This window comes from Ursus maritimus, unplaced genomic scaffold (genome assembly GCF_017311325.1).
Source record: "Ursus maritimus isolate PB19 unplaced genomic scaffold, ASM1731132v1 scaffold_16, whole genome shotgun sequence".
In the NCBI taxonomy this organism is placed as follows: Eukaryota; Metazoa; Chordata; class Mammalia; order Carnivora; family Ursidae; genus Ursus; species Ursus maritimus.
Window position 1 is genome coordinate 506,156 of NW_024424008.1, and position 26,891 is coordinate 533,046.

Here is a 26,891-nt window from a genome sequence, read left to right on the forward strand (position 1 = left end):
GTTTTTCAAGGCTGTGATGTACACCTGATAGCATCCCAGCAAAGATCACACGTCCCTGTATACAGCTGCGACCAGATTGCGTGTTTTATGAACTGTCCCTGAACTGAGAATTCAGCTGCCTGCGTTGCCTTTCTTCATACTTGCATTTGTGTGAGTCATTTGAAGAACTAAACACTGATGTTACATGAATATGGTAGGATTTGCTCACCAGTCTGAATAACCTGTGACTTTCTCAGCATCTCACACACAAAGGGCATCTGAAGCACCACCATGGTGGTCTGGAATAACAGTGGTGCTACGGAACCCGTCTTTCTCTTAGGGGGTTTCCATGGGCTGACGTCTGTTCATGCTTGGCTCTCAGTTCCATTTTGTCTTGCATACCTAGTGGCGTTTGTAGGCAACATCACCATCCTCTCTGTTATCTGGAATGAGTCTTCACTCCACCAGCCCATGTATTATTTGCTGTCCATCCTGGCAGTAACTGACCTGGGCATGTCCATGTCTACGCTCCCCACAATATTGGCCATGTTGTGGTGGGAAGCCCAGGAAATCAAAGTAGGAGCTTGTTTTGCTCAGCTTTTCTTCATCCACACCTTCACGTTCTTGGAGTCTTCAGTGCTGCTGGCCATGGCCTTTGACCGATTCATTGCTATATGTCGTCCACTGCACTACTCAAGCATCCTCACCAATGATGTGATTGGTAAGATTGGCTTGGGCTGCTTGCTACGAAGTGCAGGAGTCGTGATGCCCACACCCATATTATTAAGGCGCTATCAATATTGCCATGCCAATGTCCTCAGCCACCCCTTTTGCCTGCATCAGGATATTCTGAAATTATCCTGCTCTGATGCCAGTGTCAACAACATCTATGGATTGTGTGTGGTCATTATCACACTGGGCACAGACTCAGTCCTCATCCTCCTCTCCTATGTCCTAATTCTCCATGCTGTGCTGGGCATTGCGTCTCGTGAAGAGCGACTGAAAGCACTCAACACGTGTTTTTCCCATGTATGTGTGGTGCTTATCTTCTTTGTACCTCTGATAGGGGTATGCATGGTCCATCGCTTTGGGAAACACCTGCCTCCCATAGTCCACATTCTCATGGCTGACATTTACCTGCTTCTTCCACCAGTACTTAATCCCATCATCTATAGTGTGAGGACCAAGCAGATTCGTCTTGGAATTTTCCACATGTTTAGGCGAAGTCCGAGTCTTTAGAAAACACATGGAATTGGTTTGGACGAAAATTTTCTCCATCAGCTTCTTAATGGTACAACTTCCTAGATATGTGATTTTGGAGAATTCCCCACATCTCTTTCATTTCTAAGTTTCTTCTTTGTAAATTTGAAATTTTATCATTGCTCTGATGATCTTCTGACAAGGCAGAACCCCAGAGAGGAGAGAGCTGTGCAGAGACAGACACACGACCTGAGGACATTCCTTAGAAGCCTTCGGTTGTGTATCGGTCTGTGTATTACTGCAAAGAAACTACTGAGGCCAAGGAAAGAACCACCAGAAAGGAGCAGATGCAGCAATTCTCAGGTCTTATATATGATTGAGAAGAGTTCCTAGGCTTACAGACAGTGTGGAGAAACCTTGTAATAAACAGAACATCTGGCTGTGTACCCTTAGTAATGACCCCGTTATCTCACCCAGTTACGGTGGACCAAAAGCTGTATTTGGTCTTTCCTAACAAAGCCTGAAGAAAATTCTTGAAGGGGGTAAGGCCATTTCCATGTAATTTTATGACACACAAGAATAAAGGTAAAATATATATTTAGAGAAGTACAAAAAAAAAGTGCATTTTATTTTGTGTCCTTTCTTTTGGAAAACAACAGAATGGAAGGAGCATACATTATGCCTCCTGCTATATTTTATAGGAATAGATTGCACGTTCTAGTCCTATAAATGCCTGTTCTCAGACCATGATGGGGTTAGTAGGCCCACCTAATTCAATGGGTCTGTGTTAGGAATTTCATTGTAAAATACATCTAAACCAGATTCTCAGTTGACAGCTTGTCAATAATGAAGTTCTTTGTTTTCACTTGTTTGACATTAAAAAAAAAAAAATCCCTCCATTTAACTCAGGACTCAGCACAAAAAGTTTTGTAATTCTGGAGTGCTTCTTAAATGACCACCCATATTTTTATAAAAATCAGTACAAGTATAGGAAAATAAATTTAAAGAAATTTAAAGAAATAAATTTAAAGAAAATAAATTTAAAGAAATTTAAATTTAAAGAAATTTAAAGAAATCTCATAATATTGGGAAGGAGGGAAATCATGACTAAAATATGAAATAAAGAAAAATATACATAAAAGATCAATCTAGAAAAGCAATTGTCAACAAAGAAGAGTTATAGAAAGAAAAAAATGTAGATCAAGAGATTTTAAATTAAAAATAATTCCAAAAAATTAAAAATAATCCCCAACTTTTAATGTCATAGATCCACGCCTTAAAAAGGCCCAATTCATTTAGTAAAAGAGGATGAATTTTCAGAAATTTAAGGAGATAATACTAATCTATTTCAAAGAGGAGAGAAAAATTACAAGAGGTTACTTGCAGGAAACATGAGTTACGGTGGTATCAGAATCCTTGATTTCCATATGGACGATAGATGTAATCATGTTTATAAAATCATCTTCAACCAATATAACTGTATTAGTTCGCTAGGGCTGTGGTAACAAAGTACCACAGACTGGGTGGCTTAAACAACAGAAATTTCTTGTCTCACAGTTCCGGAGGCTGAAGTCTGAGACAGAGGTGTCAACTGTGTTGCTTCCTTCTCAGAACTGTGAGAAGGTGTCTGTTCCTGGCCTCCCGCCTAGAATACATGGCGCCTTCCCGATGTACATGTGTTTCCTCACAGAGTTTTGTTTTGTTTTGTTTTTTGTTTTATTAAGGATACCAGTCAGATTGAATTAGGAGCCCGCCCTACTCTAATATGACCTAATTTTGACTTAAATTACTGAATCTGTAATGACCCTATTTCCGAATAAGTTCACATTCTAAGCTACTGGGTATTAGGACTTCGACATGTAAACTTATGGCAGGGAGGGGCACAGTTCAACCAATAATGACAAAACCCAAAATATCAACCATAGTTGAGGGCAAAATAATAGTTCGGTCATACAGAGATGTTGGAACTATACCTCCCATTCATTCTGTCTTTGGAAATTAATATAAGGATGTGTTCCCGAAAAAGTAGGGAGCTGTCTGTAAAATGGGAAGACACGACGTATGAAAAAAAGTGGACCCAAAACAGGGGAGTAGAATAGGGCATTCCCAGCTGGGCACATGAAAAGCAACCATTTGAGACTGGAGCTACAGAATTGAGGCCACCGGGTGGGAGGTCTTTCAGGAAAAAAAAAAAAAAAATTAAATCTGTATCTGTTGAGATATTTTACATTGTAAGTTTCTGAAAAGATAATCCAAACTGTCTTCACCATTACAAAGAATTTATTGGCTTTTACAACAATAAAGATGTTGGTCTGGTTTTACATAACAGCTATTTGAATAAATAAACTGTGTTACTGGGGACCAAGCTTGTTTTAATATTTGCAGTTGAGAGTCTGTGTCTCATCTTGACCTTAATTTTGCTGTCTTTATGGATCCAAGATATCTTTTAGCAGCTCTCAAGATTCGATGTGTCCTTCACACTCACAGAGGAAGAAATGTGCCATTAAGCAAATGTCTTAAAATTGATTTTGATTATGTATAAAGACGTTATTGGACCCAAGAGAATATTTCATGGTATATGTACAGGTGAACAGAAACTAAATGTGCAGGAAACAGCTTGAACGTTTGTAGAGAATGATGGAGAAGTTTGGCACGGTCAAATGAAAGATATTGTTTCTCATACTTTGTAGTCAGTGTTTTATTTCTTAAGCCTAAATGCTGTTTTAGGGAGGTTCCCAGAAACTTCAGTTGTGGGATAAAGGGATATAATTTTTTCAATCCAAATAATCACATTCTTTTTTAAAAAATAATTTTTATTTTGTTATATTAGTCACCATACAGTATATCCCCAGTTTTTGATGCAATGTTCCATGATTCATTATTTGCATATAATACCCTGTGCCAAATAATCACATTCTAATAGAATCTGCATGATATATGCATGATTGACTCTAAAATTAGAAAAGAAAATGTATTTTTTAAAGATTTTATTTATTTGACTGAGAGAGAGCAGGAGCAGGTTGAGGGGGAGGGGAGGAGGGCAAGGGAGAAGCAGTCTCCCCTCTGAGCAGGGAACCTGATTGCTTGATCTCAGGACCCTGGGATCACTACCTGAGCCTAAGGCAGATGCTTAACTGACTGAGCCACCCAGGTGCACCTGAAAAGAAAATATTTAATGTTACTAGAGGTTTCAGAAGAAAAATGGTTACAGAGTTAGTCGCCATTGGTGATTCCTAAACTTGCTTTGCATGAATAGTATTTATGCAGCTGTGCTCATGAGGTGAAATCTATAATAATAATTAATGATAATAATAATAATAATAATAAGAAGAAGAAGAAGAAGAAGAAGAAGAAGAAGAAACCAGTTATAACTGACCACTTACTATGTACAGGACACTGTTCTAAATGTCTCAGAGACATTTAATTTGTATCTCAAATGTACCCAATGAGGAAGACACTATTTTGATTCCCGTTTTATAGTTAAGGAAACTGAGGCACAGAAATGATACATAAGTCACCCAAAGTCACGCAGCTACCGTGAACACCGGCACGCTGGCTCCAGGATTGAAATTTAGGCACTTTTCAATAGGACTTTTGAAATTTGTACAGGCAAAATCATGGTCGTGGTAGGGAATTCATGTACAGAACACAGCGTGGAAAAAGGATCATGGATCTTTGTCTTCAGTGCTAGTTGGGGAAACTCAAAACAGCTGTATGAGAGGAGGTTGGAAAAAACTTAGTGAAAAGAAAGAGTAAAATTAAAAAAACCCTTCTATACTAGTTCAAGTATTTGAATTTAAATTAGCTAGTTCCAGTAAATAAATAAATAAATGAAGAAATGGAAAAATAAACAACTAAATAAGCTAGTTTCTTCTATAAGTAGGTCAGTAAGCCCTAGACTTGGCCCACAGGGTCACATTCACGCGGAGATACAGTGTATCTGTTTTCACACGTGTCAAATACAGGTGACAAAACCTCTGCGCTTTATCCCCACTCTTCAACTTTTGTTTATATGTCCTTCAGTTTGCCTTTATGTTCCTTGGGATTTTTGGTTTGGGGAATAGAATCTAGAAGTTTGTGTGCAGTCTCCGTGGACTCAATCCCAGAGGTTGGTGTAAAGCTGGGATTAAAACGGGATGTTTTCTTAGAAATATCGCTTAGGTGCTAGAAGCCTAAAATACAGGTACTCTCCATGCCGTCCTCAGAGGGAGGTAGAAGGGCTGTGCTGCTCGATGCTGTGTGTAAGTCTCGGTGCCTGGAGAAGGTGAATCAGCTGCTGGTGTCTGGTGGCAGGAAATGCAGAGATATATGGGCAAAGCAGCCTGAGAACTGGACCAAGTGGCCAACTGCACCAGGCAGGGAAAAACCAAAATTATATCTTTAAATGGGGATGAGATTATCTTTAAACGTCTCGGGAGATCCAATGCCTTTAATATCATCCTGGCAGTTGCTTTGGATGAAATAAATTTCCATGTCGGTAGGAAGGGATGGGGCCCGTGGAGAGCTGCAGTTGAGAGTAGTCTCCTAGTATTGCTCCACAATAAACGACGGGGACTCTCCACCTTGGCCTTGGCCGTCACCTTTCTAGGCAATGGTTTCTTACTTGGCCAGGGCGTTTCTGTTTTTACAGACAAATAAGAGTCTGTGCACTTTGCGGCACTTGTGCTTTCTTCGTTGCACCGAACTACAAGTGATAGTTTATATTTTTTTACCTTGATATGTTTTCTATGTTGAAAAAAATAATTAAAAAATGGTAAAGTGAAGCTATGACAAGGACAAAAACAGATATCTCTGCTTTATTTTTTAAAATTTGATTTATTTATTGAGAGAGCGAGAGAGCATGTGTGAGTGGGGGAGGGGCAGGTGCAGAGGGAGAGAGACTCTCAAGCAGACTCCATGTTGAGTGTGGAGCCCAACACAGGACTCAATCTCTCGACCCTGAGATCATGACCTGAGCTGAAATCGAGAGTCAGACGCTTAACCAACTGAGCCACCCAGGTGCCCCTATCTCTGCTTTATTTTTGATTACAACTGCTGCACCGTACATTCCAGGGCAAGTTCCTCTACCTCATTCTGAGTGGTTTGATGCATTCTGTAGCATTTTGAAGGCATTGCTTAAGTACCATTCTCCATACCCTTCAGATCACTGCAGAAGTAAATTCTTCTCTATTGAGACATGACTGTCTCAGAGAGCTGCAAAAAATACCTTCTCTGGTACCAAAAGCAATTTGAGGATTCTCTGGTACCAAAAGAATTTGAATACCCAGATTTTCAGTGTCTTGAACTGGTAGGAAAAGTAAACCAACAAGTATTGTCTCCATAAGCAGTGGTAAAATTAACACCGATAAGATTAACAGGTGCTCTGGGAGTCCTGGATATGCTGTGAGAGTGAACGGGTATGAAATGGCATTAGACAGCCCTCCTTGCCGCTTTCCCAACTGATATTCGGGGCTGTCTGTAAATCATAAGCAATGGCTCTTTCTACTCCTGGCCAGGCATCCCAAGAGGCCGGCCCTTATTATCTGATATGGTGTCTGTGAGAGGCTGCTGAGTTTTTACCTATCAGTCAGAAGAATTCAGATTTAATTGTGAGAGCACCTATACACCTGGACCTATAATTAATTTCGTTACGGATTTTTAAAGGTATTTTCTTTCTTTCTATGTCTTTGTCTGTGTTTTTTGTTTGTTTGTTTGTTTGTTTTTTGTTTTTGCTTTTGTTTTTATTTTTTTGTTTGTTTGTTTTTTTGCTTAAAGGCATTTTTAATGGCCTCTGTAGTGTATTAACTTGACCTCATCTGTAGTCTTGATATGGCCAGTGTCACTCACCAGAGTATATTTCCAAGAGTGGACTCACATCCCATTCTCCTTCAAAGGGAATGGTAAGCTCTAATTATTAGAAATCTTCCCTGAACTTGCTGCAAACCTCCATGTTTGGTATTAGAACTCAATCAGCAGGCAGGGTGGAAACTCTGAATGTGACCTTGACCTGCCTATTCTGGCTGTGACATATCTCATCAAAGTCCTTCAGTAGCACACTTACTATGCTTTAAGCATGACATCAACTCTATGCTGAAACACTGAGCTAGCAATTAGCATGGCATCACCTTCACCCTCTGACCTCTCTTCTGACCTCTCCTTCTACTCTCTCATTTTTCCCCTAGAGTAAGGGCAGCTTCACCTCCTCTGACCAGTGACAGGATGATACACCAGAACAGGAGTGTTTTTCACCCACCCACATTCTTCCTCGTTGGAATCCCCGGTCTGGAAGGGGCCCATGCCTGGATCTCCCTGCCTTTCTGCTTAGTCTACCTTGTGGCTTTACTGGGCAATGCCACAATTGTGCTGGTCATCAAGACAGAGCAGAGCCTGCGGAGGGAGCCCATGTTCCACTTTCTAGCTCTCCTTTCAACTATCGATTTGGCCCTTTCCACAACCTCTGTGCCCCGCATGCTGGGTATCTTCTGGTTTGATGCTCATGAGATTAACTTTGGGGCATGTGTGGCCCAGATGTTTTTGATCCATGCCTTCACTGGCATGGAGGCCGAGGTCCTGGTGGCCATGGCCTTTGACCGCTATGTGGCCATCTGTGCTCCACTCCACTATACAACTATCTTGACATCCCGGGTGCTGGTGGGCATCAGCATGTGCACTGTGGTTCGTCCAGTTGTGCTTACACTTCCCATGGTCTATCTCATCTACCGCCTGCCCTTTTGTCAGGCTCGTGTAATCACTCATTCCTACTGTGAGCACATGGGCATTGCCAAACTGTCCTGTGGCAACATCCGTGTCAACGCCATCTACGGGCTCTTTGTGGTTTCCTTCTTTGTCCTGAACCTGGTTCTTATTGGCATCTCATATGTCTACATTCTGCGAGCTGTCTTCCGCCTCCCGTCACAGGAGGCTCGGCTAAAGGCGCTCAGCACGTGTGGCTCTCATGTTGGGGTCATCTGTGTTTTCTACATCCCCTCAGTGTTCTCCTTCCTCACTCACCGATTTGGACACAACATACCACGCTACATTCACATTCTTGTTGCCAACCTCTATGTGGTTATCCCACCTTCACTCAACCCCGTCATTTATGGTGTAAGGACCAAACAGATTCGAGAGCGAGTGCTCCACGTCTTTATCAAGAAATAAGACACATGACATGTTCTTTGACTAAGGATTTTGCTCCATCTAGAGAGATGTGTGTGTTCTTGCTTTAACAAACATCTCCTAGTCCTAATCTATTGCCGCCAGGTTGAGATACAAGCTGATGTATCCCCAGCTGTTGACGAATGGACTCTAAGACTTCTGGAACCTTCACTGGAGCTCAAGTTCAAAGGCTAATGGTCTATCTTGGAAGGAGCAGTGTGGCCTCTTTTTGCATGTCTTTAGGCAGAGTCCTTCATAGGATAAAGGTGCTCTCCTTCTGGGTGAAGAACATATTATACTGTTTTTGTTTTGTTTTATTTTTTGTTTGTTTGTTGTTAGTTCTGTAATTAGAGAAATGTGGCAGTGGAAATTTGACCCTGTGTCCTTCCTCATGTGTTGGTTGGTTTCTCCATTCCTTCATGCGTTCATTTTATTACTCCTTTAATTAACATTCATTTTGTATTTGTTGTATGTCTTGGATCATTTAATTGCTAGGGATATATCCATGAACCACGCTAACATAAAATGTCTGGTCTTGTGGAGCTTGCATTGTCTTATGTTCTCTAAAAAAAGCCAAGTTCATGGGTTCAAAAAAAGAAAAATCATTGCCAAATCTGTAGGTTGAACTGGAATGATTGCCAAATATGTAATATTCAGTGGAAAGATAGCCAAAACAAACACAGAATTTCAAAACTATTTCTTTTTTTTTTAAGTGTATTTAACATTTTGGGAGATACAGAGTGGGTGTGGGAGGAGAGCGGCAAGGGAGAGAATCGTAAGCAGACCCCGACTAAGCACAGAGCCCGACGCAGGGCTTGATCTCAGGACCCTGGGATCATGACCTCAGCCGAAATCAAGAGTTGATGCTTAACGAACTGAGTCAACCAGGTGGCCACAAAACTGTTTCTTAGGTAGCAACAGTACCATACCCCTGAGTGTCTCTCTGCAGTCAGGCCCAAAACAGAAGCGTAGTCTTATCATTGAATTACGTATAGTATTTCTCTCTATTTATGTGATGCGTGCTGGCCCTTGTCTATCATCTTATTCCCTTTTGTTCTCTCAATCTACATTTGACCCTGAATTACTCCATCCCCAAATACAAGGGCTCTCATCCTAGACCTATGATCTAGTTCTAGTTCCTCCACTGACTTTAATGCACAAGCTCTGAAACCAATCTATGAATAATCACCTTTTTTTTTAATACTCCTGTGGGCTTTCAGTTGATGCAATAAAAATACTTCCCCAAAACCCAAGCAATGATCTTTTGCATCATCAAACTTGTCATATAGCTTTTAACATTTTTCTCTTTTTCAGTAATAGAAACAGAAGAAAGAGTCAAAGAGTCAAAGTGTATAATTATTTACACCTTTATTTTTGTTACAAGTTTTTATTTACGTTCCAGTTATTTAACACACAGCGTGATATCAGTTTCAGGTGTAGGATTTAGTGATTCAGCACTTCCATACATCGCCCGTGTTCATCACTAGTGCCCTCCTTCAGCTCCATCACACAGTTAACCCATCCCCCCACCGACCTCCCTTCCAGCAACTCTCAGTTTGTTCTCCATAGTTAATAGTCTGTCTTATGGTTCACCTCTCTTCCTTTTTCCCCCCTATGTTTATCTGTTACATTTCTTAAATTCCACATATGAGTGACATCATGGGATATTTGTCTTCCTCTGACTGACTTATTTCTCTAAGCATTATACTCTCTAGCTCCACCCATGTCATTTCAAATGACAAGATGTCATTCTTTCTGATGGCTGCGTAATATTCCATTGTATATACATACCACAAATTCTTTATCCGTTCATCAGTCAATGGGAATTTGGGCCTTTCCATAATTTGGCTATGGTTGGTAATGCTGCCATGAACATTGGGGTGTATTCACACATTTAAAGCAAAGTAAGAACAATACCGTATTTGTAGGACTTTAGCCTTCATTGTTGACTCTGAAAATGGAGAAGAGAGCCATGAGTTAAGGAATATGGGCAGTCTACAGAAGCTGGAAAAGGCAAAAAAAAAAAAAAAATGTTCTCCGCTAGTGTCTCCAGAAAGGCATGCAGACCCTCTGAAAACTTGATTTTAACTCAGTGAGATGCATGAGCTTTCTAACAAACTGGACTGCAGGATAATAAATTTGCTTTGATTGAAGGCGCTGCATTTCTGGTAATTTATCACAGTGGCATTAGAAAACTAATAAAGCTTTGCTCCCATGATCAGCACCTGGGAGAGGTGGATGAAGAAAGAGGGAGAAAATGATTTGGAATGAAATGGCAACAAAAGTGTCAGCTGGATGTTTATACGGGAGTGTCTGGAGCTGGAACAGCCCTTCCTAGTTGTCCTGATTGGGCTGGATCAGGTCGGCTTTCTGCTCCTTCATCCACCAGGCATTATGGGGGCTCTCTGGGAGGGGGATTTGACCTTAGGTGAGGAAGGTCCATTAGGCAAGAGAAAAAGCAAAGAGGGCCACATTCTCAGTGCTTAGATGATTGAGAACTTCAGATCTGAAAGGGGGATAGAGAGGACACACTGTAGCATCCACTATAAAACCCAAGTAGGGTAGGAGTTTCCTGTGGTGGAGACACTACCATGAAACTGCATCTAATTCTTTGGAATTTGCCTTTTGGTCCTTTTTGCCTCTGGCTTTTCTGAAAACCTCAAGTGAGAAACCTTTACATCCCTTCCCTGTCTTTGAAGTCTAACTAAGCCTTGTGTTTGCAGGTATAGGTTAGGCTTCTCACTCTTGTCCTTTAATAGCTGTTTCTATTGATTTCGAAGCTATTCATATACAAAGCACTTAGTTTTCACGTCAATTTTAATGTCTCTAAAGCTTTCTGGGGGGAATGACATACATAGACTGCCATCTTGACAGCGGAAACTGTCACATTATGGTTTAAAAGCTTGGGAAACCAATTTTTTTAGTGTATCTATTTGACAATAGGTCTGAGTGGAGTCATTTTTTTCATTTAATATTCACTTATGATAGTTTTCATTGTTAAGTTATTGTATGGTCTTTACTGACACATTTTAAAGTCCATAAATTAGAATGAGAGAGAATATGTTATGTGTATTGCAATGCCCTCCAAACACTTTGGTATTGTTTTGCTATTTGGAAATATATTCTTTTGTGTTTTTGACTTGTTCATTGAAATTATATCACATATTATTTTATATATTTCCTGTATGTCTATAAATAAAAGGGTATGCGTTATGTATAGACTCCTAATGCACTTTATTTTTAATGGAAATATAATATCTTTGAGTGAATACACTCTTTTGTCCATTTAAGTACTTATTTTGTTTGCACTGATTCAAAGCAGTATAATAAAAAGTTTTGTGCACAAAGCTCATCTGGTATTTGAAGTAGATAATGTAATTATTCGACATTTCCAACGATCCTCAGTTCTTCGTTTACAGCCATTTGAAAGCTTCAGCGTTTTCCATCAGCTGGTACTAATCCTTCAGCATTTCTTGTGGTGCAGGTTGGCTGGCAATGAAATCTGTCAGCGTCTGTTTACCTCAAATTATCTTTATGGATAACTCAAGATGACAAATGAAATTTGAGTAGACATTTGTAGTTGAATTAGGAATCAAATACTTCCCATAATGAAAATGCCAGGTCCACATATGTTCCCTGGTGAACTCAATGTGTAAAGAGGAATTAATATCTCATAACGCAGCACAAAGTCTCCAAATCATAGGAGTGGAAATCCTGTATCTGAACTGAATCAGACCACCTCTAAGACTGGATATTTTCACCACTTCTCTCTACGGCCTCTGTGACCTAGATATGAAAAATTGTCAAGGGGGAAGATTGAGAAGATCAATCATGGACAAAGGACAGTGAGACCCAAAACTCACAGATGTCAATCCCCATGGCTAAGCATTCAATGAACCTAGAGAACGTGGTCAGGTCAGTGCAGAGAGATACCGAGTACTCAGGCTGAAAACAGGGTCTCCTGTGCCAGGTTATTATGTTTGAGAATATAATATGGATTAAGTACGGTTTTTTATCTAGGAAAGAAAAATCCATAGAATCAGGCAGTGAAGTATTACTTAGAGGGAGATGGGATGTATCTTTCTTTGTATCTTATAGAAATGATAATATTTGTGTGTTTTTGCCCCATATTCGTAGTTTTCTCTCTATAAATTCCTATCCGTGTCAGTTTTTCTTAGGCTTCTGTTTCTGGAAATCATAGTCTAGGAGTTTGGCCAGCAATCTCAGAGGATTTGATCCCAGGGCACAATTTACGCCAGAAAACGGAGTTAACCCGTTTGTCTACTTTTATAAGCAGCTAAGGCCTTAGTATAAAAGGACTCTCCTCAGACTGTATTTGTTTACAAAAGCACGCAGAGCTGTGCTGCTTGAGATGTTCCTGCGTCTCTATTCCTGTGGAGGAAAGAAGCATCCAAGATGAACTGTGGTTTGATTTCAGTGTGTAGTGCAGTGAAAGGGAGATGATCAACGGTGGCTGAGAACTGCTGGTTTGATCTGATACGATATGATAGCATCGTGTGGTCCAATGTCTGAATGTAAGAGGGGAAAACTTGCAACATTTTTTTTAACTGAAAACTTTAACTAGAATGATCAGTAGGAGAAGAAAGGGATAAAGAAAGGGGGGTAATCAGAAGGGGGAATGAAACATGAGAGACTATGGACTATGAGAAACAAACTGAGGGCTTCAGAGGGGAGGGGGGTGGGGGAATGGGATAGGTCGGTGATGGGTAGTAAGGAGGGCACGTATTGCATGGTGCACTGGGTGTTATACACAACTAATGAATCATCGAGCCTTACATCGGAAACCGGGGATGTACTGTATGGTGACTAACATAATATAATAAAAAATCATTATTAAAAAAAAACTTTAATTTTTTTTCATTGTAATTTTTTTAATGTTTTAATTTTAACCTTGCAACCTTCAGATGGAGATTGGGTATCTGTAAATATATCCAGACGATCCCAGGCTTTTAAAATCCATCTACAGAATGATTATGTAGTTGGTTGATAAATTATCATTTCTGTTTCTCCTCTGGGTTATAGGGAATGAATGAATGGACTTCTGAAGCACAATGAAAACCTGAGGGGAGCAGTGCCATGTTACTGAGAGTTTATTTTCGCACAGAAACCCAAGCTAGGCATCGGGGTGTTAGGAGGCTTGTTCCTGGCCAGCATCAAGAATGGCTGTTACCTGGAGTTGCAGTTCTTAAAAAAACACAAATAAGGGGGCATTGCAAAATGCAGCTTTTATCTCCTCCACCCTCAAGAAACACACACATACACACATCTAATCTTAGAATGGATAGAACTATTATTTTTTTGCCTTGTTATGCTTCCCAAAGAAATAGAGAGCTATTTCAAGGATAAAAACTGGAGTCTGGGCCACTATATCCTGATCTTGAACCAGTCTGTCCTAAGGTGGAGACCCAGAGGACGTCCTTTATTTCGTTATTTGAGCTTATGAGGGAGGAGGGGCTTTTTCATTGTTTTGAAGTCAGTGCAAAAGCCGTCTTCTCTATGCCCTTTAGACAACTACAGAAAGCAGTTCTGTCCAGACTTTGTTTCTCCCGACAGTTTTGTGATGCTCGGAATGCCTTCTTCACAGGTCCGTGCCACGCGAATTAACCCACATTCCCAGTTCACCAGGTAGAAGGAGTGAAGGCAATACATGCTCGTTCTGGAGCAGTCCTAAGATTAACAGGTGTTCCCAGAGGAACTGAGGTGGTGTGGAGAGTAAATGAAGACGCTTCAAATACTGCTAGAAACCACCATTCCCTCAACGCTCTAACACACGATGGGCTATGAAATGGGTTGGCCTTGGGAAACTGGAGACATGAACAAAAATACACATAAGGTTTATCATTATCTTTCTGGGATGTTTCATGTATGGACGTACATGACCCAGCCTGTGATGCCCCTCAGCAGGCATCCCAGAGTATCTGTGCTTTTGTTTGGGACAATGTACTTCTGATCTTCTGTTTCTCTTTGACAGGCTATTTGGCTGGACCTTGACATTTTCTCTATGTCAATAGTGATGAATGACTCATTGCATGATTTCTGCATTTCCTAATTACAGAAGTGTCTTGTGCATCTGTGCCTATCACCTTGCTTCTAGCTGCCTGTCGCCTTTCAGATTATATCTGCATTTCCATGTGTGCTTCCTTGAGGATTAAATTCCTTGAGACTGGCCTATTGAAATGAGTATGGCTTGGCTGACAATAAAAAAAAAATACATTAAAAATCCCTTTCAAACACCAACCTTTTTTATTTTCACTGTATACTGAAGCATTAAGCTAGTAATTTTCATGACCACCTGCAAACTCTTTCCCCCTCTTTCTAGGAATGACATCTCCGCTGTCATTTGGAAGGATGTTTTATCCCAACAGGAGTATTTTTCACCCACCCACATTCTTCCTCGTTGGAATCCCCGGTCTGGAATGGGCCCATGCCTGGATCTCCCAGCCTTTCTGCTTAGTCTACCTTGTGGCTTTACTGGGCAATGCCACAATTGTGCTGGTCATCAAGACAGAGCAGAGCCTGCGGAGGGAGCCCATGTTCCACTTTCTGGCTCTCCTTTCAACTATCGATTTGGCCCTTTCCACTACCTCTGTGCCCGCATGCTGGGTATCTTCTGGTTTGATGCTCATGAGATTAACTTTGGGGCATGTGTGGCCCAGATGTTTTTGATCCACGCGTTCACTGGCATGGAGGCCGAGGTCCGTGGCCATGGCCTTTGACTATGTGGCCATCTGTGCTCCACTCCACTACCGATATCTTGACATCCCGGTGCTGGTGGGCATCGGCGTGTACTGTGTTTCGTCCAGTTCTGTTCACACTTCCCATGGTCTATCTCATCTACCGCCTGCCCTTTTGTCAGGCTCGTGTAATCACTCATTCCTACTGTGAGCACATGGGCATTGCCAAACTGTCCTGTGGCAACATCCGTATCAATGCCATGTACGGGCTCTTCGTGGTCTCTTTCTTTCTGCTAGACCTGGTCCTTATTGTCATCTCGTACGTCTACATTCTGCGAGCTGTCTTCCTCCTCCCGTCACAGGATGCTCGGCTAAAGGCGCTCAGCACGTGTGGCTCTCACGTTGGGGTCATCTGTGTTCTCTACATCCCCTCAGTGTTCTCCTTCCTCACTCACCGATTTGGACACAACATACCACGCTACATTCACATTCTTGTTGCCAACCTCTATGTGGTTATCCCACCTTCTCTCAACCCCATCATTTATGGTGTGAGGACCAAACAGATTCGAGAGCGAGTGCTCCACGTCTTTATCAAGAAATAAGACACATGACATGTTCTTTGACTAAGGATTTTGCTCCATCTAGAGAGATGTGTGTGTTCTTGCTTTAACAAACATCACCTAGTCCTAATCTATTGCCGCCAGGTTGAGATACAAGCTGATGTATCCCCATCTGTTGACGAATGGACTCTAAGACTTCTGGAACCTTCACTGGAGCTCAAGTTCAAAGGCTAATGGTCTATCTTGGAAGGAGCAGTGTGGCCTCTTTCTGCATGTCTTTAGGCAGAGTCTTTCATAGGATAAAGGTGCACTTTTTCTGGGTAAGGAACATAGTATCCCGGCTTTTTTTTTTTTTTTAATTCCAAAATTAAATAAATGTGGCAGTGGAAATTTGACCCTGTGTCCTACTTCATGTGTTGGTTGGTTTCTCCATTCCTTCATGCGTTCGTTTTATTATTCCTTTAGTTAACATTCATTTTGTGTTTGTTGTATGTCTTGGATCATTCTAATTGCTAGAGATATAACCATGAACAAGGCTAACACAAAATGTCTGGTTCTGTGGAATTTGCACTGTGTTATGTTCTTTAAGAAAAGCCAGTTTATGGGTTCAAAAAAATCATTGCCAAATCTGTAGCTTGAAGTGGAATGGTCTCCCAAACATGTAAGATTCAGTGGAATGATAGCCAAAACAGACATACAATTTCAAAACTACTCCTTTTTTTTTTTTAAAGTGTATTTATTTATTTGAGAGAGAGAGAGAGAGCGAGTGTGGGGGGAGAGTTTTCACATCAATTTTAATGTCTCTAAAGCTTTCTGGAGGGAATGAGAGGAGTTACATAGACTGCCATCTTGACAGTGGAAACTGTCACATTATGGTTTAAAAGCTTGGGAAACCATTTTTTTTTTTAGTGTATCTATTTGACAATAGGTCTGAGTGGAGTCATTTTTTTCAGTTAATATTCAATTATGATAGTTTTCATTGTTAAGTTATTGTATGGTCTTTACTGACACATTTTAAAGTCCATAAATTAGAATGAGAGAGAATAATGTTACGTGTATTGCAATGCCCTCCAAATACTTTGGTATTGTTTTGCTATTTGGAAATATATTCTTTTGTGTTTTTGACTTGTTCATTGAAATTATATCACATATTATTTTATATATTTCCTGTATGTCTATAAATAAAAGGGTATGCGTTATGTATAGACTCCTAATGCACTTTATTTTTAATGGAAATATAATATTTTGAGTGAATACACTCTTTTGTCCATTTAAGTACTTATTTTGTTTGCGCTGATTCAAAGCAGTATAATAAAAAGTTTTGTGCACAAAGCTCATGTGGTATTTGAAGTAGATAATGTAATTATTCGACATTTCCAATGATCCACAGTTCTTCGTTTACAGCTATTTGAAAGCTTCAGCGTTTTCCATCAGCTGGTACTAATCCTTCAGCATTTCTTGTGGTGCAGGTTGGCTGGCAATGAAATCTGTCAGCGTCTGTTTACCTCAAATTATCTTTATGGATAACTCAGGATGACAAATGAAATTTGAGTAGACATTTGTAGTTGAATTAGGAATCAAATACTTCCCATAATGAAAATGCCAGGTCCACATATGTTCCCTGGTGAACTCTATGTGTAAAGAGGAATTAATATCTCATAACGCAGCACAAAGTCTCCAAATCATAGGAGTGGAAATCCTGTATCTGAACTGAATCAGACCACCTCTAAGACTGGATATTTTCACCACTTCTCTCTACGGCCTCTGTGACCTAGATATGAAAAATTGTCAAGGGGGAAGATTGAGAAGATCAATCATGGACAAAGGACAGTGGGACCCAAAACTCACCGATGGCAATCCCCATGGCTAAGCATTCAATGAACCTAGAGAACGTGGTCAGGTCAGTGCAGAGAGATACCGAGTACTCAGGCTGAAAACAGGGTCTCCTGTGCCAGGTTATTATGTTTGAATTTAGAATATGGATTAAGTACGGTTTTTTATCTAGGAAAGAAAAATCCATAGAATCAGGCAGTGAAGTATTACTTAGAGGGAGATGGGATGTATCTTTCTTTGTATCTTATAGAAATGATAATATTTGTGTGTTTTTGCCCCATATTCGTAGTTTTCTCTCTATAAATTCCTATCCGTGTCAGTTTTTCTTAGGCTTCTGTTTCTGGAAATCATAGTCTAGGAGTTTGGCCAGCAATCTCAGAGGATTTGATCCCAGGGCACAATTTACACCAGAAAACGGAGTTAACCCGCTTGTCTAATTTTATAATCAGCTAACACCTTAGTATAAAAGGACTCTCCTCAGACTGTATTTGTTTAAAAAACCACGCAGAGCTGTGCTGCTTGAGATTTTCCTGCGTCTCTATTCCTGTGGAGGAAAGAAGCATCCAAGATGAACTGTGGTTTGATTTCAGTGTGTAGTGCAGTGAAAGGGAGATGATCAACGGTGGCTGAGAACTGCTGGTTTGATCTGATACGATATGATAGCATCGTGTGGTCCAATGTCTGAATGTAACAGGGGAAAACTTGCAACATTTTTTTTTAACTGAAAACTTTAATTTTTTTTCATTGTAATTTTTTTAATGTTTTAATTTTAACCTTGCAACCTTCAAATGAAGATTGGGTATCTGTAAATATATCCAGACGATCCCAGGCTTTTAAAATCCATCTACAGAATGATTATATAGTTGGTCGATAAAGTATCATTTCTGCTTCTTCTCTGGGTTATAGGGAATGAATGAATGGACTTCTGAAGCACAATGAAAACCTGAGGTGAGCAGTGCGATGTTACTGAGAGTTTATTTTCGCACAGAAACCCAAGCTAGGCATCGGGGTGTTAGGAGGCGTGTTCCCGGCCAGCATCAAGAATGGCTGTTACCTGGAGTTGCAGTTCTTAAAAAAACACAAATAAGGGGGCATTGCAAAATACAGCTTTTATCTCCTCCACCCCCAAGAAACACACACATACACACATCTAATCTTAGAATGGATAGAACTATTATTTTATTTTTTTAGCTTGTTATGAATCCCAAAGAAATAGGGAGCTATTTCAAGGATAAAAACTGGAATCTGGGCCACTATATCCTGATCTTGAACCAGTCTGCTTAAGGTGGAGACCCAGAGAACGTCCTTTATTTCATTGTTTGAGCTTATTAGTGACTAGGTGCTTTTTCATTGTTTTGAAGTCATTGCAAAAACCACCTTCTCTCTGCCCTTTAGACAACTACAGAAAGCAGTTTTGTACAGGTTTTGTTTCTCCAGACTGTTTCGTGGTGCTCGGAATGCCTTCTTCACAGGTCTGTGCCACCTGACACTTCCTAGGCATTCTTTTACCCACATTCCCAGTTCATCAGGCAGAAAGAGTGAAGGCAATACATGCTCGTTCTGGAGCAGTCCTAAGATTAACAGGTGTTCTCCTAAAACTACTTCTAGCTGGCCTGTTGTCTTTTGGATTATATCTGCATTTCCATGTGTGCTTCCTTGATTTTTTGCATATCTCTCTTCAGATAGGAGCTTTACAAAAGGTACAGGGCATATGAAATTATTCCATATTTAATAGCAAGTTCTGTGTCTTATCATTTTGCTGTTGGCTTCCTGATAAGCAGTGTAGATTGAAAAAAAAAAAAAAGAGGATTAAATTCCTTGAGACCGGCCCATTCAAATGAGTATGGCTTGGCATAAAATAAAAGAAAAAAATACATGGAGCCCCTCGGTGGCTTGGTCGTTAAGCTTCTGCCTTTGGCTCTGGTCATGATCTCAGGGTTCTGGGATGGAGCCCCCCATCAGGCTCCCTCCTTGGCGGGATGCCTGCTTCTCCCTCTCCCACTCCTCCTGCTGGTGTTCCCTCTCTCCCTGTGTCTCTCTCTGTCCAATAAATAAATAAAATCTTTAAAAAAAATTATCCCTTTCGAATAGCAACCTTTTTTGTTTTCACTATATATTGAAGCACTAAGCTATTTGATCCACGCGTTCACTGGCATGGAGGCCGAGGTCCTGGTGGCCATGGCCTTTTTCGTCCTGGTGGCCATGGCCTTTGACCGCTATGTGGCCATCTGTGCTCCACTCCACTATACGACTATCTTGACATCCCGGGTGCTGGTGGGCATCAGCGTGTGCACTGTGTTTCGTCCAGTTCTGTTCACACTTCCCATGGTCTATCTCATCTACCGCCTGCCCTTTTGTCAGGCTCGTGTAATCACTCATTCCTACTGTGAGCACATGGGCATTGCCAAACTGTCCTGTGGCAACATCCGTATCAATGCCATGTACGGGCTCTTCGTGGTCTTTCTCTTTCTGCTGGACCTGGTTCTTATTGTCATCTCATACGTCTACATTCTGCGAGCTGTCTTCCGCCTCCCATCACAGGACGCTCGGCTAAAGGCGCTCAGCACGTGTGGCTCTCACGTTGGGGTCATCTGTGTTCTCTACATCCCCTCAGTGTTCTCCTTCCTCACTCACCGATTTGGACACAACATACCACGCTACATTCACATTCTTGTTGCCAACCTCTATGTGGTTATCCCACCTTCACTCAACCCCATCATTTATGGTGTGAGGACCAAACAGATTCGAGAGCGAGTGCTCCACGTCTTTGCTAAAAAGTAAATATTCTTGCCCATGTTTACCAAGCGTTTTGACCTAGGAAGGAAAATGTGGGCTCTTTTCAGCAATTTTTCTCTGTCTAAATTTAGTGCTGCCAAATTATATTCCAGAGCATTTGATCTTGGCCTAATATTGATTCTATGATTTGAATAATTTTCAAAATATTACAAGTTGAAGGCTAATTCCTTAGAAGCAGGAAGTGTTTGCATTATTTCACGCTGTGTGAGAAAGAAGAGTCCACGCAATGACCCTTCCCATCATTACATTTGCAGTGCTTTTTTTCTCCCCTGATTTTTAAGTCCTACTTTTCCCTCTGTTCAACAAAAGTCAGACAAGGAAACATACTACAAATGCCTTTGTTCTCACAACATGGAATTAAAAACTATTGTTACTGCAGCTTATTTATCTTGAATGTTATTGTTAATCAAACACACAAGACATTTAATTTGAAATGACCTATGAGACTTACCCTGCCCAGTTCCAATTTTGTCTTATCCTCAGAGATGGCAATGATCACTACACGCTCTTCTTCTTTGAGCGTAAATTGATCTTTTTAAATTCAATAATTTCTGTGGGGTTTGCGATTATAATTTTTTATTTCATGTGAATGGTAATGCACTGTGTATCATTTCACAGACAATTGTTTCACTTACTATTAAATTTAGAGACTGTCTATGTTGATACATATGGGATATAGTGTTCTTTTTTAAATGTAGTAATATCTTTCATTTGCATTTTATCTTTTCATAATTTGAAGATCTATAATACTTTAGTTATATTTAATTCAGAATTGATGTTGTGACGTCTTTATGAATTATTTTTGTTCATCTTTGACAAATTTCTAAAGGTTCCAAGCTTAGAAAATGTAGGACCGTCAGATAGTAGGTTACTAATTGAATAGGTCATGTCTTTATTTTTATGGTGTTTATTTACTGATTTCGTTGCCTCCTCTCCAAGTTTCCGCCTAGTTTCTTTGAAGTCTCATAGCATTTTTTTTTAAAAGATTTTATTTATTTATTTGACAGAGATAGAGACAGCCAGCGAGAGAGGGAACACAAGCAGGGGGAGTGGGAGAGGAAGAAGCAGGCTCAGCAGAGGAGCCTGATGTGGGGCTCGATCCCATAACGCCAGGATCACGCCCTGAGCCGAAGGCAGATGCTTAACCGCTGTGCCACCCAGGCGCCCCTCATAGCATGTTTTTGATTACACTTGACATATTAGCACTTTCCTATAAGCCCTTTATATTTAATACCTTAGTTTCAAATGGCAGATTACATTTTTAAATGAACTCAATACTGATTATATTGCCTATAACACATGCTTTTGACACTTTCAAACCGAGGACTTCCTCGTAGCTTTATTATATATCAACATCCCCACATCTATGTTGTTATTGGGGTGTATGTTAAGTTTTACTTTTAATTCCACTCTAACTGCAATTTATTTTGAGGTGAGATTTAAGAAAAGAAATACCTTTCTGTTTCTATTTAATAACATAATTTTTCTAACCTGTTTAATTACATAAATGACTTAATAACTCATCGCTTCAGAACTGATTTTCATTTATTCTTTCTTTGTATTAAATTTCAATTTATACACGAGTATGCTTTTCACTTATAGAGCTGGTTTGTCTGTTCTTGAACCAATATCACAATGTTCTTCATCACTAAACATTATAAAATATTTTAATAACTTTTAAAGCTGATTATCCTCCTGTACTTTTCTCACTCTCCCTTTGTTCTTTAAATTAACTTCTAGAAAAACAAAATAACATGCTGTCATTTTGTTGTACTTAAAAATATCCTGTTGGAATTTTGAGTTCATTTATTATTTGGTTCATTTACTATCAATTAATTAAACAATGTGTTTTTAATTCCTTAAAGTATTAGCTGAGAATTATTATGCTCTTCACTTGGACAAGCACGGATACTAAAATGTGCCCTGGGGCAACTGCACCGTGACTACCCTTCCCAGCCCCCTGTTTCCCAGCATTCTCTTCCCTGTAAGTTTCCAGTTTAGAGTTGGTCACATCAGAAATGCATAAGCTGTGGGAGCAAATGTGAAACAGCAACCACTATTTTCTGTAGTTCATTATTGTTTACAGGGAGAGACAGAGAAACACAACGATACTAGAGCATTCTCATTTCTCCCCCTGTCCTTCAGCTCCATACACAGCTCTCCATGGCTACTGACCTGCTTATCAACAGCGTTCACAAATGCACCATCAAATATTTTACTGCAAACAGAGGCAGTAGCCAGGAATAACAAACCATCTTCCTTAAATTTCTACACTCACTTCTTTTATGGATCCATCCCAGAAGCGGAGAGTACCAAGTCTTCTGCAAATACCAACTCATTCACGCAGGCCTAATCTGGCTAATAAATTTATTTTTGGATCTTCCCCCCCCAGCTCCTCCCACAATTGTATCTAATTCCTATAATAAATTCTTTATTCCTTAATACTTGTAGTGGTTCTGAACCCTAACTGATGTAGGTATAGATACCAGAATTGCTTCCTTACTTAATCAGTCTTAGGGAAATTAGGGCCTTGCTGCTATTGGCAAAGGGGAGACATTGGTGGTATGTAGAATGTGGTAACAAAACACATTATTACCTTCTATAATGAAGTGCTTAAAGAAGGCAAGACTTGGAGTGTCCAAGTATTTCTGTTAAATATTTTAGTAAGAATAAGAAAAGTATAGATTGTTCTTTCTGTGATAAGCTGGAGAAGGAGGATAAAGGAAATAATGAGTCAATGAGCTCAGGGCTTTAAATATCTAGCTCAAGGCCCAGGCACAGGAAACAAAGCATGTTAAACTATGCTTTAAAAAAAATAAAAATAATAAAAAAAATTATCTCCCGATCTCCTGCTAGGTCATTTATTTGAAAGAAACAAAACTCTAAAAATTGGAATAGACATCAATGAAGTAAATCCTGAGCTCTGCTAAACCCCCTTTACCATTAGAAGCAGCTCTTCTTGTCTTGTATGAGGTAGATAGTCTCCCCCTGTTCAAAGAAAATACCTTCCCCTGAGATAGCTGGCTTTAAATGGATTGGTGATCTATGCCACAAAACTTCCCACCACTCTGTATGGTTTCTGAGAATAGTGGTGTCTAATAGGAATAAAATGTGGGTCACCTATATAGTTAAGATATGCTATTAACCATGTTATGAAGCCTAAAACTAACTAAAGGTAGTTCAATGGAATATTTAATCTAACTTAATATTATCTAAAATTTATTTAAGCATAAAATCAATATACATATCAATTAAATATTTAATATCATTTAAATGATAAAAGTAAGTCTTCTTAATCTAGTATTAAACACAAAACACATCTTATTTTGTACACTAAATTTTCAATGGCTAAAATAAAATGCAAAACAAAACAAAATATTATGTTGAACTGAGAAATATTTTATACTGCTTCAGACTTTAAGCTTTGATTAAAATAGTTAAAAATTCATTCTTTCAGTTGAATTTGCCACATTTCAAATGTTCAATAATCACATATGGTTAGTGTGTAGTGTGTGGGAAAGTACAATTCTAGATTTATGATTGGACACAAATACTAGCAGCCTCCAGGGATAAAATATACTAACCTAAAGATAAACAGATAAAACATGGGGAACATGTGTGATACTAAATTCTGAGTACCGGATATGAGTCAGAGAAATATGACATAACAGGAGGCTGAATTGTAGTATGAGGACCTTAAATAGAGATTCTGGACTCACTGTATTTGGAAATGGTTCCAACAGTTGGATAGTTGACTGAAACCTGTACTCAAAGATGGTCTTCAGTAAATGAACTGAAATACCAGAATTTTCCTGAAGAAAACCATAAAGGAAAGTTTCCAAAGACTCAGGGAACATAGAATGTTAGAGTGGATTTGTCATGCCTATTCAACCAGCCCCTAACTGTGCCCCTAGCACCCCTAGAAAACACTCTCCTCATCATGGCTATGACAGATATGTTCCTGAGGAGAACCTAGAAAACCAGGAAAAGTTCTGCTTGGGCTACTTTCTGCAGGTCAGGAATGATGTCAGGAATTTTTGCTGTCAAACTGTTTCCTGAATTCAATCTTGAGACAACTCTGAAACCCAGAGCTCATTGAAGTGGAGGCTGTTTTCCCCTGTAGAAGGATCCTACTGAACAACCAAGTATCACTGGTCTTCCTGAAAGGGACATGTGATCATCTATCATCAAAACAATGCTTTGAAAAAGAAAAGCAAAGCTGGAGGCATCACAATTCTGAACTTCAAGCTATATCACAAAGTGGTAGTCATCAAGACAGTATGGTACTGGCATAAAAACAGACACATTACGACAATGGAACAGAATAGAGAACCCAGAAATGGACCCATAACTCTATGGTCAACTAATCTTCAACAAAGCAGGAAAGAATATCCAGTGGAAAAAAAGACGATCTCTTCAACAAATGGTTTTGGGAAAATTGGATAGTGACATGGTAAGAATGACACTTTCTTTCCCCATACACAAAAATAAATTCAAAATGGATGAAAGAACTGAATGTGAGACAGGAAACCATCAGAATCTTAGAGGAGAACTCAGGCAGTAACCTCTTTGACCTTGGACAGAGCAACTTCTTACTAGTTACATCTCCAGAGGCATGGGAAACAAAAGCAAAAATGAACTATTGGGACCTCATCAAAATAAAAATCTTCTGCACAACGAAGGAAACAATCAGCAAAATTAAAAGGCAACCTTTGGAATGGGAGAAGATATTTGCAAATGACATGGATGATGAAGGGTTAGTATCCAAAATCTATAAAGAGATTATCAAACTCAACACCCAAAACACAAATAATCCAGGTAAGAAATGGGTAGAAGACACGAACAGACATTTTTTCCAAAAAGACATTCTTCAAAGAAGAAATTCAGATGGCCAACAGACACATGAAAAGATGCTCAACATCACTTATCATCAGAGAAATACAAATCAAAACCATGATGAGATGCCACACTGTATATTCCACTGTATATTAGAATGGAATGGAATATTACTTAGCCATCAAAAAGTGAAATTTGTCATTTGCAGTGATACAGATGGAGCTAGAGTGTATTATGCTAAGCTAAATAAGTCATTCAGAGAAAGACGAATACCATATGTTTCACTCATATGTGGAATTTAAGAAACAAAACAGATGAACATATGGGAAACGGGGAAAAAAGAGAGCGAAGCAAACCATAAGAGACTCTTAATGATTGAGAACAAACAGGGTTAAAAATATGGATGATAACTTTCTAGTTACAAAAATACTTATAAATATTTACATCAAAAGTTTGAAGTAGTTACTAGCCTATAATATAAAATTACATGACAACAAATGCATCGGAATTTCAATTGATCAAAGATAAGGGGAAAATAAAAGGAGATATAAATAAGAAAATTCAGAAACCCAAAGAGGAAAGACAATCTGGTCAGATATAAAGTTCTTATAGACAACATGAACTTCAGTTAAGAATTAAATACTATTTTTACTATTCTGAAAAAAATTAGACTTAATCTCTTTACTAAAAGAGCTTTGGCACAGGCATTATAGAGAAAAGTATGAAGTTTCTTCAATAAAAGAAAAAAAAAACTAGAACTACTATATGATCCTGCAACTCCACTTCTTGGTAAATATCCTAAGGAATAAGATCAGTAGCTCAAAAACATATGTACACTCCTGTGCTCACTGGATCATTAGTCATGAAAGCCCAGATAAGGAGACAAACCAAGTATCCATTGACAAACGAATAGATAAAGAAAATATTGTATATGTAAACAATGAAATATTACTTAGTCTTAAAAAGAAGGAAAACTTCCCAAGAGGGCTTGTGCTAAGTGAAGTAAGCCAGACACAAAGACAAATACTATATGACCTAATTTTTATATGGAATCTAAAAAGTCAATCTCATAGAACCAGAGAGTAGAACAGTGGCTAGGAGTGGGGGAAAGAGGAGAAATACTCATAATGGGTACAATCTTCCAATTATAAGATGAATAAGTGTGGGGATCTCATGCACAGCATGACAATTACAGTTGATAATACTGTATTGTATTCTTGAAATTTGCTAGAGTAAATCTTAAGTTTTCTCACCACAAAAACCAAAATGTAACTATGTGAGGTGATGGATGTGCTAATTAACTTGATTTTGTAATCATTTCGTAACATATATATAAAATCATAACGTGTACACCTTTAAAAAATCGCACTGTGTAAGCTAAATATAGACAGTTTTTTTATAATGACATTTTTTTATTATATGTTAGTCACCATACAGTACATCCTGGTTTCTGATGTGAAGTTCCATGATTCATTAGTTGCGTATAACACCCAGTGCACCATGCAATACGTGCCCTCCTTACTACCCATCACCAGTCTGTCCCATTCCCCCACCCCCCTCCCCTCTGAAGCCCTCAGTTTGTTTCTCATAGTCCATAGTCTCTCATGCTTCATTCCCCCTCCTGATTACCCCCTCTTTCTTTATCCCTTTCTTCTACTACTGATCTTCCTGTTTCTTATGTTCCCTAGATGAGAGAAATCATATGATAATTATCTTTCTCTGCTTGACTTATTTCACTTAGCATTAGCTCCTCCAGTGCCATCCATGTTGCAGCAAATGTTGTGAAATCGTTCTTTTTGATGGCTGAGTAATATTCCATTGTATATATGGACCACATCTTCTTAATCCAGTCATCTGT

General features: G+C 39.4%; 3 protein-coding genes and 1 pseudogene across 3 annotated transcripts; all 4 read left to right on the top strand.

The window, feature by feature from the left end:
• Window positions 1-261: 261 nt before the first annotated feature.
• On the top strand, window positions 262-1,218 carry LOC103681219 (olfactory receptor 51L1). The gene has a single exon (XM_008710751.2). It carries the CDS (start codon window positions 271-273, stop codon window positions 1,216-1,218), a length of 948 nt encoding a protein of 315 aa, XP_008708973.1. The 5' UTR covers window positions 262-270.
• A 5,272-nt stretch (window positions 1,219-6,490) lies between these two features.
• Window positions 6,491-8,419, top strand: LOC103681177 (olfactory receptor 52J3). Its single transcript, XM_008710708.2, has one exon. It carries the CDS (start codon window positions 7,378-7,380, stop codon window positions 8,314-8,316), a length of 939 nt encoding a protein of 312 aa, XP_008708930.2. The 5' UTR covers window positions 6,491-7,377; the 3' UTR covers window positions 8,317-8,419.
• A 6,116-nt stretch (window positions 8,420-14,535) lies between these two features.
• LOC103681220 lies at window positions 14,536-15,732 on the top strand (annotated as a pseudogene).
• A 1,686-nt stretch (window positions 15,733-17,418) lies between these two features.
• LOC103681221 (olfactory receptor 52J3-like) lies at window positions 17,419-20,182 on the top strand. The gene is made up of 3 exons (XM_040631303.1): window positions 17,419-17,468; window positions 18,797-18,873; window positions 19,524-20,182. Exons 1-3 carry the CDS (start codon window positions 17,419-17,421, stop codon window positions 20,180-20,182), a joined length of 786 nt encoding a protein of 261 aa, XP_040487237.1.
• Window positions 20,183-26,891: the final 6,709 nt, after the last annotated feature.

Excerpts from the sequence above, each read along its gene's own strand:
- LOC103681177 (XM_008710708.2), top strand. The coding sequence starts at position 7,378 with ATGATACACCAGAACAGGAGTGTTTTTCACCCACCCACATTCTTCCTC.
- LOC103681219 (XM_008710751.2), top strand. The coding sequence starts at position 271 with ATGGTGGTCTGGAATAACAGTGGTGCTACGGAACCCGTCTTTCTCTTA.
- LOC103681221 (XM_040631303.1), top strand. The coding sequence starts at position 17,419 with ATGGCAATCCCCATGGCTAAGCATTCAATGAACCTAGAGAACGTGGTC. Across the intron at positions 17,469-18,796 it reads AACCTAGAGAACGTGGTCAG|ACAACTACAGAAAGCAGTTT; the intron begins GTCAGTGCAGAG and ends TCTGCCCTTTAG. Across the intron at positions 18,874-19,523 it reads TCGGAATGCCTTCTTCACAG|CACTAAGCTATTTGATCCAC; the intron begins GTCTGTGCCACC and ends TATATATTGAAG.